This window comes from Octopus sinensis, linkage group LG24, assembly GCF_006345805.1.
Source record: "Octopus sinensis linkage group LG24, ASM634580v1, whole genome shotgun sequence".
NCBI lineage: Eukaryota > Metazoa > Mollusca > Cephalopoda > Octopoda > Octopodidae > Octopus > Octopus sinensis.
In genome coordinates this window covers 14,989,846-15,006,534 of record NC_043020.1, presented here as the reverse complement: position 1 = coordinate 15,006,534, position 16,689 = coordinate 14,989,846, and the positions used below count along the sequence as shown (strand labels likewise).

The following is a 16,689-nucleotide window of genomic DNA, read 5'->3' as shown; positions in this document are numbered from 1 at the left end:
TCTAATGAAATTCGTCAAACAATTTAGGATATCATTATTTTGGTCTATTAATTTTTTTTACCAGCTGAAATGATATATCTGAATAATGTGTCTAGAAAACAAAAATGAGAAAGCAAAATGGCAAAAAAACATGCAACAACAGCTAAGCAAGTTACAAGCAGAGTGAAAAATGTGTGATAGTGTTATTTCACTTCTGTATTTAACCTTTTCCCCGTGACTATTTGCAAATGTTGGTGCTTTATTCATGATAAATAGTGACAAATCAAAATACTAACACTCATTATTATACAAGAAAGCCAGAATACTGTCATTTTTCAAAGAGAGTTTAAAAACAGCCCCCAACATTTAACGAAGTATGTTTTGTTAGCCGTTCATTAAAACAAGCAGAATGATAACAAGGGGATACAAGGCGAGTGCTTATTTGAAAATTAAAGCTAATAGCGACTGAGTAATTTAATGCATATGCATCTAAATGAGAGTACAAATAATTAAGCTATGGATGTGTGTGTTAGTCAATATACTCATACACAGAGGTGACAATTTTATATATATATACATATATATATATATAAAATCATCATCATTTAACATCTGTTCTCTATGCTGACACATGGTTGGACTGCTTGACAGGAGCTGGTCAGCTCAAGGCTGCCTGAGTTCCATTTGTCTGTTTTTGGCATGGTTTCTATGGCTGTATGCTCTTCCTAATGCTAACCACTTTGTAGAGTGTACTGGGTGCCTGGATGTGGCACTGGTATGGATATATCATCATATTTTAACAGCCAGCTTCCATACTGACATGAACTTATTTTCCATGCCAACCAGGTAAATCTGTATGTGTGTGTGTGTGTGTATATATGTATATCTATATATATATATATAAAATAGAACAAGATCTTTAAGGCTATACAACAGGAATATACATCACATTTCTATACATCAGTGATGTTCACAACATCTACCTCACAAAGAAACCTATACAAAATACTTTCACAATGCTTCAGTCATATGATCTAGAACTAGTGGGATGTAACCCAGCAGTAGCAAGTTTTATTTGCCTCCACTAGGGTGTCATTTTCATTTATTTATTTCTCTTCTGTGGGCCTTCATTTTGGTGGATTTTCTCCATGCAACTTTAGAATCTAGTTAAATAATCCTAAATCATTACATATAAAAAAAAAAATATTTTAAACTTCAAACATTGCACCCACAGAGTGGTACACTTTAAAGGTAAATATGAAACTAATCATCAGAATACATTGTACATTCTCTTACGTTATGAAAACTTGGCTGAGTTAACCTGGTCTAGCTAAAAACTTACAAATATATACTGCAGAAACAATACTATAACAGAACTTACTGGTGCCCCCCGCCATTGTTCTGTGCAGAAGTTGATGCATGCGTGGACCAAGGGCTCCAAAGAGATGGGATGGTAAGCCACGCGCTTCTAACAATGCTGCAAATAAAAATAAAGATTCGTAAAAACATGAGAAATAAAAACAAAGAGCTTTTTTCGTTTTTACAGTTCCAAATGATTTTGGATTAACCCAATACAAAAAAAAAAAAAAATGCATGAAAACATTAGAAATACATAATGAATCAGTATGTTGATATGAAGTAGCATTGTTAATATATATAGCAAAGAGTTAACACGGCTGTGTTAACTAAAAATGATAAATCCCACATGGAGGAAAACATGTACAACTCAAATACTGCAAGTGGATATTTTACATAATATTGGTTGAAATGATTGGTTATTGAGAGAATATTGTTGAAAAGCAAATAAATAAAACATACAAATAAAACAAAACAAAAAATAAAGTCACTGAAAAGCTAAAGTACAAAATGCCATTTGAACAAAAGAGATGCTAAACGATTGCTATTTGCCACCTTTAACACACCACAAAATTAAATAATTGCACAAAAGAAATTGAAGCTAAAATGGAAGAATAACTTCAATACATATTCGTCTTTTAATGCCTGTTTTCCATGTTGGAATGGGTTGGATGGTTTGACAGGAACTGACAAGCCAGAAGACTGCACTGAGCTCCACCTGTAGAGACCATGCCAAAGTTGACAACTAACACCCTTCTTAATGCCAACCACTTTACAGAGTGGCAACTGGTACAAGTGAAGTCACCAACTAACTCACAAGACAACACCCCTCAGGCATGTGGGTTGAAGGAAGTGAATGTATGATAGAAAGGAACAGATGTTTTACTGAAGAGGAGATACATGGCTTGCCTAGCTGGAGAGAGACAGACAGAGATGGTAAGGGCATACCCTCAAGGTACAAGGTGAATGTGAGAGAGAACAGGGATAGGGGGATAGAAAGGGTGAGTGGGTAGGTAAATAGCAAGAGTGTGAAAGGAGTGTGAGAGGTGGTTAGAGCAGGGGGTTCAAATGGGTGCAGTGGATGGAACACACAGCAGAGGCAAGGCCAATAGTGAATGTCAGGAGAGAAAGTGAACGAAATAGGAGAGGATGAGGGAAGAGGAGGAGTTGACAGAGATCCCAATGTGAAGTGTAAGGCAGATAAATGCTATAATTTATAGCACTTGCATTAGTAGTGTTACAGTTGGAAGAGTGATGAAATTGAAGATGAATTGTGGGGGGAAAGGAGCTCATTTTTGCTGAGATGGACAGGTCTTAAGTACAGCACATCCCCAATCATCTTAGTTTTTTTTTTTGACATCTCCATAAGGCTCAACAGCTTGAAGTTGGTCTTAACTTCATCCCACATCTTGAGATGCCCTCTTCCACAGGTTCTATCCATCTTTAGCAATCAGCACTTCTTCAAGCAGCTGTTCCCATCCACCTGCATCCATACCATCGCAACCTTCTCTCTTGCACACTACATCTGATGCCTCTTATACCCAATTTTCCTCTCAACACATTTACACTTTGTTGTACATGCACACTGAGGCTACATACACATCCAGTGGAGTTTCATTTCTTTCACAGCCCTAGTTTCACAAGCATGTAGCATTGTTGTTTGTACATATAATTTGCCTTTCACTCTGAAAGAGAGAAACCTTTTTGTTACCAACAGAAGTAATAGCATTCTGGACTTTCTCCAGCTGGTTCTTATTCAAGCAACTATACTTTTATGACATTCCCCTATACTGCTAATTTGGTCTCCAAGGTAATGAAATCTATCAACTACCTCTAAGGATTCTCCTGGGCATTCCAGGACATCTATTTCCCTTTCTCATACTGTCTATTGCTCCTGCACATCTCAAGAAAGTCTATTTTCTGTTAGCCATCCTGTGATTCCACTGCAACTCATATGCTCATACTTCACACATCAGATGAAATTTCAACAAATACTTTTTCTATATATACAACAGAGTCATTCACCTGTTTTCTTACTAGATTTTATGTCTTTGCTAATTTTAAGGCCTTTTGATTGTAGGTTTTGCTTCTATGCCTAGCATTTCACTAATTCTTTTACAGTTTCAGCTACAAGAACAAGGTCATCAGCACAAAGGAGTTCCCATGAGCAATTGGTCTTAAACTCCTCTGTTATGGTCAAGAGGACAATGATAAATACAAGAGAAATTATAACCAAACTGAGGTGAATTCCTACTTGCACATTCAATTCTTTGTAGTATTCATTAACTCTGACTTGGATGGCTTTCACAGGTCATTCATCTAATCCTAGCTTCTGCAGATCAGGGAGTGAGGGACCCTGTCAGAGGCTTTCTATAGCTTGACAAATGCCAAGTGGTGTACTTTTGGTTAAATTCTTCCCTTGAAGTTGCCTTAATTTCAATAGATGATTAAATGATAGTAAGTAGACCTGTGAGATATAGCAGCCAAATTGCCCTCAGATAATATCCAGTTTTGAAAAAAGGGAAAAAAGGAAGTTTTCCAAATACATCTCAATAAAACAGAATAGTCCTGAACGAAATGCTTTTGGTCATAGTTCCTCTCAGTCAAAGTTGACTGATGTCAAACAATAAAAACAGAAAGAAAGAAAACCATTTCATTCAGACAAAATTCATGTCTCTTTTCTATAAAGGGATACAAAAACAAACTTATGGGCATTAAGTAATTTTCTTTTTTAAGAATCTATTTCAGAATGAAATTTAACTATTAAAACAGAAACTATATATAGTAATAGGAAAAGGATTTAAAGAGAAGAACAGTTAATGTTTTTAAGTGATTATTCCAAGATCAAGTTCCCAATATTTTAACAATTAACTATCAAGTAATACAACTGATGAAAGTAAGCTTGATTTAACAAGTAGAATAACTGCTAACGAATGAGTATTTGGATATATAGAGATCAAGGGGAAAGAATAAGAGTGCTGAGAGTTTTGCACTTTTAACTTTTAATCATAATTCAATATTGTTTTTTGAAATCATATATTGCTTGTTCTATATATTTTCAAGTGAACCAGGTGATGTATGGTGCTTCAGAATCAACACTGTCTATAATATTTTAACAAACCATTATTAATTAGTCCCAAAGACTTAATTCAAACATTTTCCTTTACACTTATCAAAAATACTCAGAAAATTATTTGGTTTTACTATAGACGACACAGACATTGAGTATCTTGGATGCAACTGAAAGGGTAAAAGAAAAAAAATAATATATACAAAAACAGTGATTAATGTTTTGTCATAAATTTCACCAAACTTTTGAGAATTACACAAATCTGAGACAGAACACAGATTTTTTTCATGTATTTTTCTCCCTGCAGCAATCCTTGAGTGAGAACACACTATTGATCAATTCTTTGTCCCATTAAAACTAATTAAGCAGTGTTAAAGAAGTTTATTAGACAAGCCGAATCCACGAAAATTGGTCACCACTTTCACTGTCTACCCATAAAATATGAGAAAAACAAAATATTTTTAAAATGAAATAAAACATGCTGACATTTTTAAGATTGAAGGTTTGAGTAGTGACTACAATGTGAAAACTGAAGATAAACAGATTGGCTCAGGATAATCAGTCTTAAGGTAATGACCACAGTCACTTCAAAGATCAATTTAAGAAACTGTCCAAATCACTTCATATTTTAATGGTCCTTGGCAGCAATAACGTTGTATTAACATGACAACCACCATCATCGGTGTTGCTTTAATGGTTGGGTCGTCAGGTTGACAATATTTCACTTCACTCCCCACCTGCTGTGACATTTTTCTGTATTTTTTTCCTCACCTCTTCTTTATCAAACAACATTCTCAACATTACATTTAAAATTTGATTGAATACATTGCCATAAAACACAAAGTCAGTGTCTGTGTAATTTACTTTGTAATTCATCTGGATTGCAGCAACAATAGGCCCATAGGACATGATTTTTTTTTTTTTTTAGGATTTACAACATCAGTTCAGCAGCAAATTCAATCAAGCTTTGTTAACATCCCATAACACAAATAAATTCACTCATACAACCTATCTTTTCCATCTGGTTATTATTACATTTTTTTTACATGAATTAATTGACTTGACTTCCTTACGAAGTGTGTGTATGTGAGAGCGAGATCATGCATATAAATGTTTCTCAGGGGTCTGAAGTGCCTGCGTTTTTTTCTTCATTAGATATAAGATTAGATAAGAAATGAATTGCTCTCAGTTTATATAAACATCACCAACGAAAGTTTTATTCTCATTTCCTAATTTAAAATGGTTTTTATATAGCCATGAAACAATATCTCAGCTTATATTTCAAATCAAAATCCTCACTTTTTTAGTCTCATTCCATCTCCCAATATTTTCAATACTGTTTCTTTGACTAGCAATAATGTAAATTTTTAGTTTTCTTCTCTAGCAGCATTGGGGTGTTTATTGAATGACAAATATTCTATTGGTCCTGTGTTTTAATTGTGTACATATGCAGGAAAAGTATAATAGCACAGAAGCATTGTTGAGTGTATAAGTCACTGATGAGGGACGTCATCATTAACAGCCATCTTCCATGTTGACAAAACTTGAACAGTTCGACAGGATCTGATGAACTCACTCACATTCAGTGATCCTCATTCACACTAAAGCATAAAAAATTATATTAAATATCTACAGTAAACTGTCATGTTTTTTGACAGGAAACACAAAACCATTATTATTCTGAATATGCTTGTTAGCAATAATATTTGGATTAGTAGCAAGGAATATTATGTTTACCTTGTAATCTGCCCATATCAGATTCTTCAGATTCACTCTCAGAAGTCATTGCAGTGGCTCCGGCAGAACTTGATGCTGGAAATAAATATAAACAGTTGCAGCATTGGTATAAAACTCTCCGTTGGAGGGGGGGGGGGTGGCTCGAAAATTTATTTCAGGAGAAGTGATAGATGAAAGAACAGTTTGTCTATAGCACCATCTAGCTGCATTCAGACATATCTAATTCTTTGGAAATTCCATTCCAAATTTGGTGCAACACACTTTTAAACTATTCAAAAAGCAGCAAAATTATGTGATAACTTGATTAAAAAGCATGAAAAAGTAATTTTAAGCTAATTATATACATAACTTATGTTTATATTATACTCTTTAGAAACGAAATGAAATGGGGGAGGGAAAAAAAATCATTCCCAAAGTAATATAAAATTACAATTGTTTGAACCCCACTCCAGGTAATAATTAACTACAGATGCTTTCTGCTTTAAAAACAATACCTTTTATTGCCAAAATACAAACAGCTAATTACAATAGCCAATTACTAACGAAGTATTGAATGTCGATCTCAAGACACTGAGCCATACAAAGGAGATGATAAAGGACCGAGATATCTGGCATCATGCCACAACAGAATTGATACCAGTCTCAGATACACAATGCATGAAAACAAAAAAGGCCAGAATGACTTTGGGCACAGCTGCTTGTCAGGGTGGCCTAGCGCCAACCTGCAAAAGTTTGTAAACATCTGAAGGTAGATTATAGATTCATAACTATAAAACCCTGTGTGTGTGTGTGTGTGTGTGAGTGCATGTGCACATGCAGCAGCATGGTTATACTTATAAGAATTCTGCTTTGCAACCATGTGATTTTGGATTCAATTCTAGTATGGGAACTTGGGCTCATGTTCTGCATAATGAATAGCCTCAAGGCAACAAATACCATGTGAGTGAAATTTGTCCATCAGTATGTGCATGTGCGTTTATACATGCACTCATACACCCACACACCTGTGTGTGTGTGTGTGTGTATATATATATATATATTTATTTAAAAATAGGATAAAATCTTTATAAGAATTTATCAAGTAGTTAGCGTGAAAAACCTCATAAGAAAAAAAAAACCATCAATTTTTTTCTATTAAATGTATTAATTTTTATTTTATACAGGGCATTATTACACATAAATGCCTCACGCTAGGAGGGACTTTCAAAGTCAAAACTACTAAAATAAACATCATACCGAAAGCAAATCTCGAAGCAAGTCATTTAAAAAAAATATATATATATATACATATATATATATATATATTTTACTCGAGTAGACCCTCAAAACCATTCAATGTTCAATTCCTAGCCACTTACAAAAACCAATGACCATTAGTTGCAAATTAAAATTTTAAAAAAAGACTAAAAAATAATGATATACCTGTACTTGAAAACTGTACTGACTCCTCACCATTTCTGTTTCCTGCTGTAGCACCTGCTCCACTACCACCTCCTCCTCCTCCACCACCACCACAACCACCTGCATTTTCTCCTACAGTGGATCCTCCACTTGAGCCAGTATTTTCTGTATTCTGACCCTGAGACATTGGGCTGTTGGCAAGCGGTCTCGACGTCCCTCCAGCACTGCTTCCACTAGTGTGACTGCCTAAGCCTTGCCGTTTTGTTACAGCCGAGGAACGTCGACCACTGAAATAAGAGAGAGAGAGAGAGAGAAAGAACAAATCTTTATTGCCAATAAAACTTTTTCAGATGCTTGAATAACTAGTGAAACATTCAATACTCTGAAAAGGAAAGGTTAGTATATTAAAAAAAAAAGGCAAACCTGCTATCTTCAATTTGGTTTTTGTGCCGCTCCTCACCTAATGACTGAAAGAGTATGATTGTGAATGGAAGGATCTAGAATGGGGCTACTTTGAAGGGTCTCTGGAATAACGTCATTAGACAGGATGCATAGATCAGAGATTAAGAGGTCTCTCCATTTTGAGCTGATACTTCTGTATTGAGAGGCCACAGCTCCAGTACTACAAACATATGATTAGAATGCCAAAGGGAAGAACTGCAAGACAGTTTCAAGCTGAGCCAACCAGCTGGGACCCTAGGGGTAGACTAAGAACAAGATGGTTGGAGGATATCTATAGTCTCAGCTGGTCATGTTTAAGAATTCATTCAGGAAGTGTAATGATGGTTGCTTTTGATAGGAAACTATGGAGGAGGTGAGGACTGTACTCCCACAACTCTCCCTGGAAGATAAGATGTCATCATTATCATTTAATGTCCGTTTTCCATACTGGCATGGGTTGGCCAGGCACCACATCAGGTTCCATAGTCTTTTTTGACTTGGTTTCTACAGCTGGATCACCTTCCTAATGCCATCCTATTTTTATTCTAGCAATTACACTTTCTGTATAACCTCACTGCTAAGTAGGTTACCTAGGTAGCAGAAATTAGTACCACTGTGTATCTATGGTTTTTATGGCTCCCGTACATCTTCCACATAAAAACACTACTTTCTTCATTAATCTTCCTACTATTCCACTGCACCTCACGTGTCCATAGCTTGTACTGGGTACACCCAATGGAATTTCTGCCTATAACCTTCCTACATATCGAGCAGGGCTATTTACCTGAAGGGTTCTGTCCAATTTCTTGCTTACAAGAACCTTGGTATTTGCTAAGTTAACTACCAGAACCGTGGCCTTTGCTAAGTTAACTACCAGAACCGTGGCCTTTGCTAAGTTCCAAGGAGAGGAATGACTAGTAGCACAAAAACAATATTATATATGCAACTCTGCTCTCATAATTACAGCAGCTGAATAATACCATAGTTAGAAAAGTGATAGGTGACAGGAAGATGAGAAGGTGAAGGCTTGACAGGCACAGACATGTCTCCTTTATAAACAGTAGCTGAATGTTTGACATGATCATGATGAAAGAAGCTCAGTATTTGTGTGTGTGTGTGTGTGTGTGTGTGTGCATGCATACTCACACACACATTGCAGTGCATAAGACTCACAATAACTATATAGCTATTCAGAAAGTTATATATACAAACTATGTATTTATGCAGGATGGATGTATGTACAAAAGTATGTATGGTCGGTTGAATGTCTTGTACTCAATACACTTTACTCTCATCCTCCACTCCTGTAGTGCCAGTCAGCTCCCCGTTCACTCAACCTGTCGTTACACTCTTGCTCCTTTTCAACCACACATCCTGGCTTTCCATCTGTTGTCCCCTAATCTGTTAGGTCACAATACCTATTTCTTTATTACCCACGAAGGGCTAAACACAGAGAGGACAAACAAGGATAGACAAAGGGATTAAGTCGATCATATCGACCCCAGTGCATAACTGGTACTTATTTAAGTGACCCTGAAAGGATGAAAGGCAAAGTCGACCTCGGCGGAATTTGAACTCAGAACGTAGCGGCAGACGAAATACCGCTAAGAATTTCGTCCGGCGTGCTAACATTTCTGCCAGCTATCACTCTATTCTCTTGTTCACATTACTCCAATTGTACATGCTTACATTGGTCTCTCTTATGACTTATCACTATCCTTCATGCTGCTTACCCTGTAAAGAGGACTCATAAGCAAGCAGATGTGGGGTCAAGGGGTTCATTTAGTTATGTCATGGACATGGTTACCTCTATCATGCTGATACCATGACAAAGCACCCAATACAATCTTTAAAGTGGCATCCAGCCTTAGAAACCAAAGCAAAAACGAAATCCATGAATAAGATGTAAACTTCCAATGATCAGTACAATAAAGGTTTGTTGGCTTCAACCGTAGCAAGCCGTTGAACCCATGACAGCAAGAAAACTGGATAGATGATGATGATGATGGTGGTGGTGTGGGAATATATGTGCTTTTTTCCCCCGCTTTGCAGAATTCATGTCATTCATTAAGAAAGTGGTATGGTTTCTTAGTTTAAGCCAAGATAGTTCTTGAAGTGTGAGATTATCTAAATTGATTAATGTGTGGTGCATATATGCAGATAAACTTGCACTTGTGAAGTGGGCATGCATTTCATGTTAGTTCATAAAGTGTGTGTGTGTGTTTGTGTGTGCAATCCATATACAATTGTGTTCGTGTTTTGAACCAGGGACTTCGAATGAAGAATCCCTGAAATGCAAGAGGGGATGTAAGGATTTGGAACAAGGTCATGAACAACTGTAAAGTAAGATGAGAAGAACAGAACTATAGTTGTAAGAGGGAATGTGACAGTTAACGGGAGAAGGGAAGGGTGAAAGTGAAAAGCTAATAAGGTGTGTTGTATAGTGAAATCTAGGACTATCTTACACTATAAGAGCAAATATAAGCAGGTATGGGTGAGTGACAGGAAGGGCATCTGGCTGTAAAACAATGTCTCAATAATAGGTTTCATTCATGCTAGCAAGGGAAAACAGTTGTAAAAGCAACACAAAACATAACTATGTGTATGTCTGTAACACTCATTACAAAAATATTAAAACCATTAATATGTGTGCAGGTCTATGTACACACAAAGTCACACATCTTTAGCTCTATTGCAGTAGGCACCTTAACTAGCTATGAGGCTAAATACTAAAATTCCAAATGAAATAACGAATTCTGATGCTGTGAAAAGCCTACAGGAAAACTTCTATATTATACACAACCGGTATACTCTTTTACTTGTTTCAGTCATTTGACTGTGGCCATGCTGGAGCACCGCCTTTAGTCAAGCAAATCGACTACAGGACTTATTCTTTGTAAGCCTAGTACTTATTCTATCGGTTTCTTCTGCTGAACTGCTAAGTTACGGGGACATAAACATACCAGCATCGGCTGTCAAGCGATGTTGGGGGGACAAACACAGACACACACACGTGTGTATATATATATATATATATATATATATGATGGTCTTCTTTCAGTTTCTGTCTACCAAATCCACTCACAAGGCTCTGGTTGGCCCGAGGCTATAGTAGAAGACACTTGCCCAAGGTGCCACACAGTGGGACTGAACTCAGAACAAGTGGTTGGTAAGCAAGCTACTTACCACACAGCCACTCCTACGCCTACTGAAGTATGATGAAGAAACTAACACGCAATTGGGCATGAGGGAGTTTCAAGCAGTCCAGTTATCAGCACTTCAACACACCATTCACTTGTATTCTTGAGGACAAGAAAGATTACAATCCCAGACACAGAACCTTTGTCACCCAACAACAGATATCATCATCATCATTTAATGTCCACCGAAAACTTAAATATCAACACACATGCACATACACCATATACTTACAGACTTACATTTTAGCAATTTTAAAATATTGTTTTTATGCTACTATAGCTGCAGTTAGAACTTGTTAATACTAAGAGTCAATAATTCAGTGATAAACCAATCGCGAATTAGCTACATATTCTAAACATTACCAAAACCTTATCAAAGCTGACAAACTTGGTTTCTTTTCTTAGATCACTACAATAAATACTTAATATTCAAATATTCTTTTGGGAGAAATGTTGTTCCTGTGAAGTCAATTTTATCAGACAAAAACATGCAAAGATAAAACCTTTACTAACTAGATACAGTTTATACAAAATCATAGTAAGATTTTTTCTTTTTTTATTTGATGAGTTTAGAAGAAGGGGCACTGTTCATGACCTTTGCAAGGCCAATGAATTTGACGCCATTAACATCCTGTATAAAGTGTTGCAGAGCAAAAATTACAATAAAGACATGAGAAGGAAAATGATACCAAAAAGTTGGTGTTTTAGAGAGAAAGGACTGGGCATAATAACAGCCAGTGCTGGATTGAGGATGAAGTGGTGAACGGATAAGTGGTGGAGGTATGAGAGGAACCAGCTATGAGGATAGAAAAGAGAAGGACAGAAGTTAACATGCCTATGGATGGGCCAGGCTGAAAGATGCCACATATATGGCACTTCGTTGGGTTCCAGTTGACCCAGCCAACAGAACAGTCTATGCATGAAATTAACATGCAAGTAGCTAGACACTCCTCACACATGTGTACCCTTAATGTAGTTTTCAGGGAGATTCAGTATAACACAGAGTGTGACATGGCTGGCCCTTTGAAATACAAGTACTATGCATTTTTTTCCAGCTGAGTGGACTGGAGGAACATGAAATAAAGTGTCTTACGATCATGGGCCAAATACTCCTAATCAGTAAACCACATGCCTTTCAAAAATATACAACTCTAGGGGGGTCCTCCTTAAGACCCATTATCAATCAGACAGATCATGTTATTTGCCGTTTTCTGGATTAATAATTTTGTCCTTTCAAATGTAACAACATGCACTTCAAAGAATAAATCCCAAACATGCCAATCCCATTCTACCACAAAGTCACTTTGGATTGAGCCTATTTACAAGGGTTCAAACAGACAAGGTAGTATTAGTTGTTAAAGCCAGAAATAAAAGAAAAAAATACTGATGTCATCATAGAGATGTTAACACTATGCTTAACAATGATTACACTAAACTACTTTACCTTCCAAAATTTAATTGTGCTCCCATCTTTCAGCTATTTCAACATCGGAAGATCCAATTTCTTAACTATAACGCTTCATAAACATTATTACATATAATGAATTCGTACATAGGTTTTGTAAGAAAATGAATTATAATTCAAGTCTTAAAAAAGATCCATCACGATGCCAGACATGCCTGCATTGCATGATCTCAACTAATATCTATTCAAAACAGTACACACTGCACATATATAAACAACATCCATAAACCTATACAGTGAGACAAAGAACAACAATAAAAGCAACTTAAAATGAAAGTGAAGAGCACCATATATGGCTCACACTGTGTCGGCCTTCTAATAAAACAAAGCTCTTCTTGTCCAACCACATTGATATATCATAAACACTTTAAAATATAATAACAGATTTATGTAATCATTTTCCTTCCTGCTTCATTCAAACAAACAAAATGTATTCAAATCGCTACACTGGGGAGACAGAAATAACAGAGCAAAGTTAATGGGGTTAACATTTAATTTGTATTGTTTTAGAGAGGTGAAAACAAAGATTAGGTTCTATAGGAGAACTAAAACAAATGTTTAGTGTGGATCTAGGCGGTGAGATAATGAAGATGAGCCATTAGAACAATGTAGTATAGAGTTAAGTTTAGAGAATAAAAAACATACAAATATGACATTTGAGCACAAAGAAATGGGGGACTCATTGGAGAATGTTGTGAAGTATTACCTATCCAATACATAATCTTTTATTGGGGGCCATGTTAAATGCATGTGGCCTATCCATCTACATGTGTCAAGTACACTGTGGTAGGTGTGAAACCAAATGTATGATGTAAAATATACATTTATATGAGTATGTTGTATGGGGTAACTGCTAAAAGCTAAAAATAGTTTCAAGCTCTGAACAGAGAACTAAAGTTTTGTGATGTACTCTTCAATAAGAGTCTGTAATGTCTAGCATTTGAACAGAGTTTATGTTGGCCTGGGAGTGTGTCTTGTTCACAAAGGGAAATATATAGTTTATGTTACATATAGTTATTTAGTGGTTAATTAGATTAATGCATATTCAAAGAGAGAGTAATATATCTTCACAATATTCACATATCATATAAACTTAATTAACAAAACATTAATGAAGATAAAAATTAACAAGATTGTATTAAATGTAATGTAGTGTTACTTGATAGACATGAATAAAACAAATAAACAACAAGGAGAAATGACCATAATTTGAGTTTGCTAAATTGGAAATTTATTCAAGATTTGAACCTTGAAAAATAGTAATGATATCTTAGAATGTCTAGACACCAATTCAATAACTGTCAAAATAATTTAACCTCCTAATATAAAACAGTCCATTACAGCAGGAGAAATATAGCAACTGCACAAAACATGAGGAATTCAACTATGAAAAGTGTTATACAATTCAAAACAATTGGAATTCACATAATTTTACAACTGAGAAAACAATGTTCGTGTAGGTTAACAAACATGAACATTTTCCACAGAAGTACAGATGATTAAAAAAATAATTGTAGCTAGTTTATTCCAAAATAAACAAATCAAAGCCTTCAGCCTGTTGGATAATCAAAACTACAACACAAACAGATATGAAAACGAAAACATAATACAGCAAAGAAATATCTTACATTGCATTTAAGTGAAGAGAGGAACCAGTGTTGAGAAGAGTTCAAATAAACAGAAAACTCACCTACTGCTAGCACAGGATCCCGTCTTTTTGGCTTTGAGACCTGACTGGACGTTGTCCAACCTGTTTACCCCACTTCTTGAAGTAGATGATCTGTTTGGCACTCCACTCCTTGTTTTCTTAGATGATGCTTTTAATAGAGAAGCTTCTTTTCCACTGTTCAGATCTTGAATACAAGTCCTGATCTTTTTAGAAGGTATTGGGCGGACTTCGGCTGCAGCTGCCAAACTGTCTTCTTCAGTAGTAACAGCTGCAATTATTGTACCGGATGGACCAGCGTTGTTCAAGTGAAGTTCACTTGTTAAAGACGTTGGGTTGCTCTCTCTCTTTTTGGTCTGTTTCCTTTTCCCTCGGCTTTTTACCTGATTATCAAGTCGAATGCTTGAAGTGGGCAAAATTTCTGAATGGGAACCAGAACGCAAATTCTTTCGTGATCCTTGTTTTTTTATAGCTTTAGAATAACTAGAATCCACAGCTGATCCTGATCCACTTGGTTGTGGGAGGCTCTCTGAGCTCTCTAACTGAATAGGCAAAGGATTATCTACTTTAGTGGTACGAACAGGAATTTTTGACTTAATTCGTTTGGGTTTTGCACCAAAGCCACCACTGTCTATAGGGTTCTTGTAAGCATGTGCAGCCACAAAAAATTCTGACTCAGAAGCAGATTCCTCAATAGTTTCTTTGTTAAATCGTTTCCTGCTTTTCTGTACTTTGTCAGAAGAATCTGAAGTCTCTCTAGGGAAGCCTTTTGCAGTAGTTTTACCACCACTAAAATTAAGAGAAGATTAGTATTTAGATACAGCCCCACTGACAATGTAAAAAAGGAAACCAACAATGTGACATAAGAGTCCCTATTAACATGAAATACAAACATGTGCAGCCTAGAGAGGAGTTTCAGATTTTACTATCTAAAACAATCAACTAGTAACAAAAACTATTACTTCTAATCACCAGTATTGCTCTGATTACCAATATACCCTATCATACTAGAGCTTAAACTTATGTGTAAACCTAAGCAAGAGTTTGTGTGTGTGCATGTGTATATCTGAGTGCATGAGGGTATATACACGCAAATGTAAGAATGAGTAAAAGTTTGCAGACATTATGCAAGAGTGTGTGTGTGTGTGAGAGAGAGAGAGAGAAGGGGGGTTGTGGGTGAATGTTACAGAGTGTAGGTAAAAGAACAGTTCTGGAGAGAGGGGATGCAAGGCAAGAGATAGCTGTTTATGTGAGTTTGTCTGCAAATTTGTCACATATGCATGTATACATAGTTTTAGAAAAGAAAATCAGCTGGTCTTCTCACCTTAATGACATCAATTTAATTTTCAAAGAACAAAAGCAACAAACACAAATATTTCTACAAATTAAGTGGAATTTAATTTACAGAAATAACTATGGGTAAATTAAATTAGGTACAAACTTAAGTTATTAAATTTATCCTAAAAGTAAATATCTTTCCTTTGTTAGGTTTGTGATCCAACATTTAATAAAAATAAAAACAGTTTCTAAAATTCTACTTCAAGGAATTTAGACGAAAGCATTTAGTTTACAATCTACACATAAAAAAAGAACAATGAACCTAACCTGATTTTCTTTCAGTCTGTGAAAGATCCTAAACTTAAGCTAAAATATAACCTGAAAAATCTGCCTTCATTAAGATGCTATGCAAGATCAGTAAAAAAGTTGACATGTTTGTGTAAAATAGTACTTACAGCTCATAAAAATAAAACAAATCAAAACTAGACAGACTCATATTTCAGATAAGAGAACAATAACAGTTCTTTTATTCTTTTACTGGTTTCATTCACTGATTTGTGATCATTCTGAGAAACAGCATTTTTTTTTCCTGTATCTGATTATATCAACACCAGTATTTAGCTGGTGATATTTTAACAGTGACTAGGACAAAGATTCAACTTAATGCCACAAGGTATTTTCTCTGACATTCAACAGACTCAGCCATCTATTACTCTAGGCTTTCATTTTTTTTTCTTCTTCCTAATTACTTTAAAATTAGACTATTAGCCATTTCAGCACTTTGTTTTTGTCACTATAAAAACCAATGCAAGCACTACTTTTAAAAATATATAACCTGGAAACTTTACAGGTTTACAAATTACAAGAGATAAACAAAATTAGGGTTCAACTTTAAAGTATTGTTTTCTGTATGTTTCTATAACAAGAGATAAGATTTATCAAATCAATAAATCAATGCAAATATTGCAGCTATAAAAAAACATCTAAGTAGTGTAAGAGGATTAAAGCTGAATTATCAATATGAAAGGAAGTTGTTACTGAAAAGGAAGGCTTCTATAACTATATATCATTTCATAAACAAAATTGTCAAGAGCAA

General features: G+C 35.5%; 1 protein-coding gene across 8 annotated transcripts in view; it reads right to left on the bottom strand.

Moving 5' to 3' along the window:
• Positions 1-16,689, bottom strand: part of LOC115223979 (E3 ubiquitin-protein ligase TRIP12) — a 177,115-nt gene that overhangs the window by 68,801 nt on the left and 91,625 nt on the right. For 6 of the 8 annotated variants that reach the window (XM_029794745.2, XM_029794749.2, XM_036512734.1 and 3 more), the window contains 4 exons: positions 14,340-15,104; positions 7,565-7,830; positions 6,143-6,217; positions 1,361-1,456 (listed from right to left, as the gene is read on the bottom strand). In XM_029794745.2, coding sequence (XP_029650605.1) covers positions 1,361-1,456; positions 6,143-6,217; positions 7,565-7,830; positions 14,340-15,104 — 1,202 coding nt within the window. The remainder of the gene's footprint in view (positions 1-1,360; positions 1,457-6,142; positions 6,218-7,564; positions 7,831-14,339; positions 15,105-16,689) is intronic. The other 2 variants (XM_029794750.2, XM_029794752.2) reach the window with 2 other exon arrangements.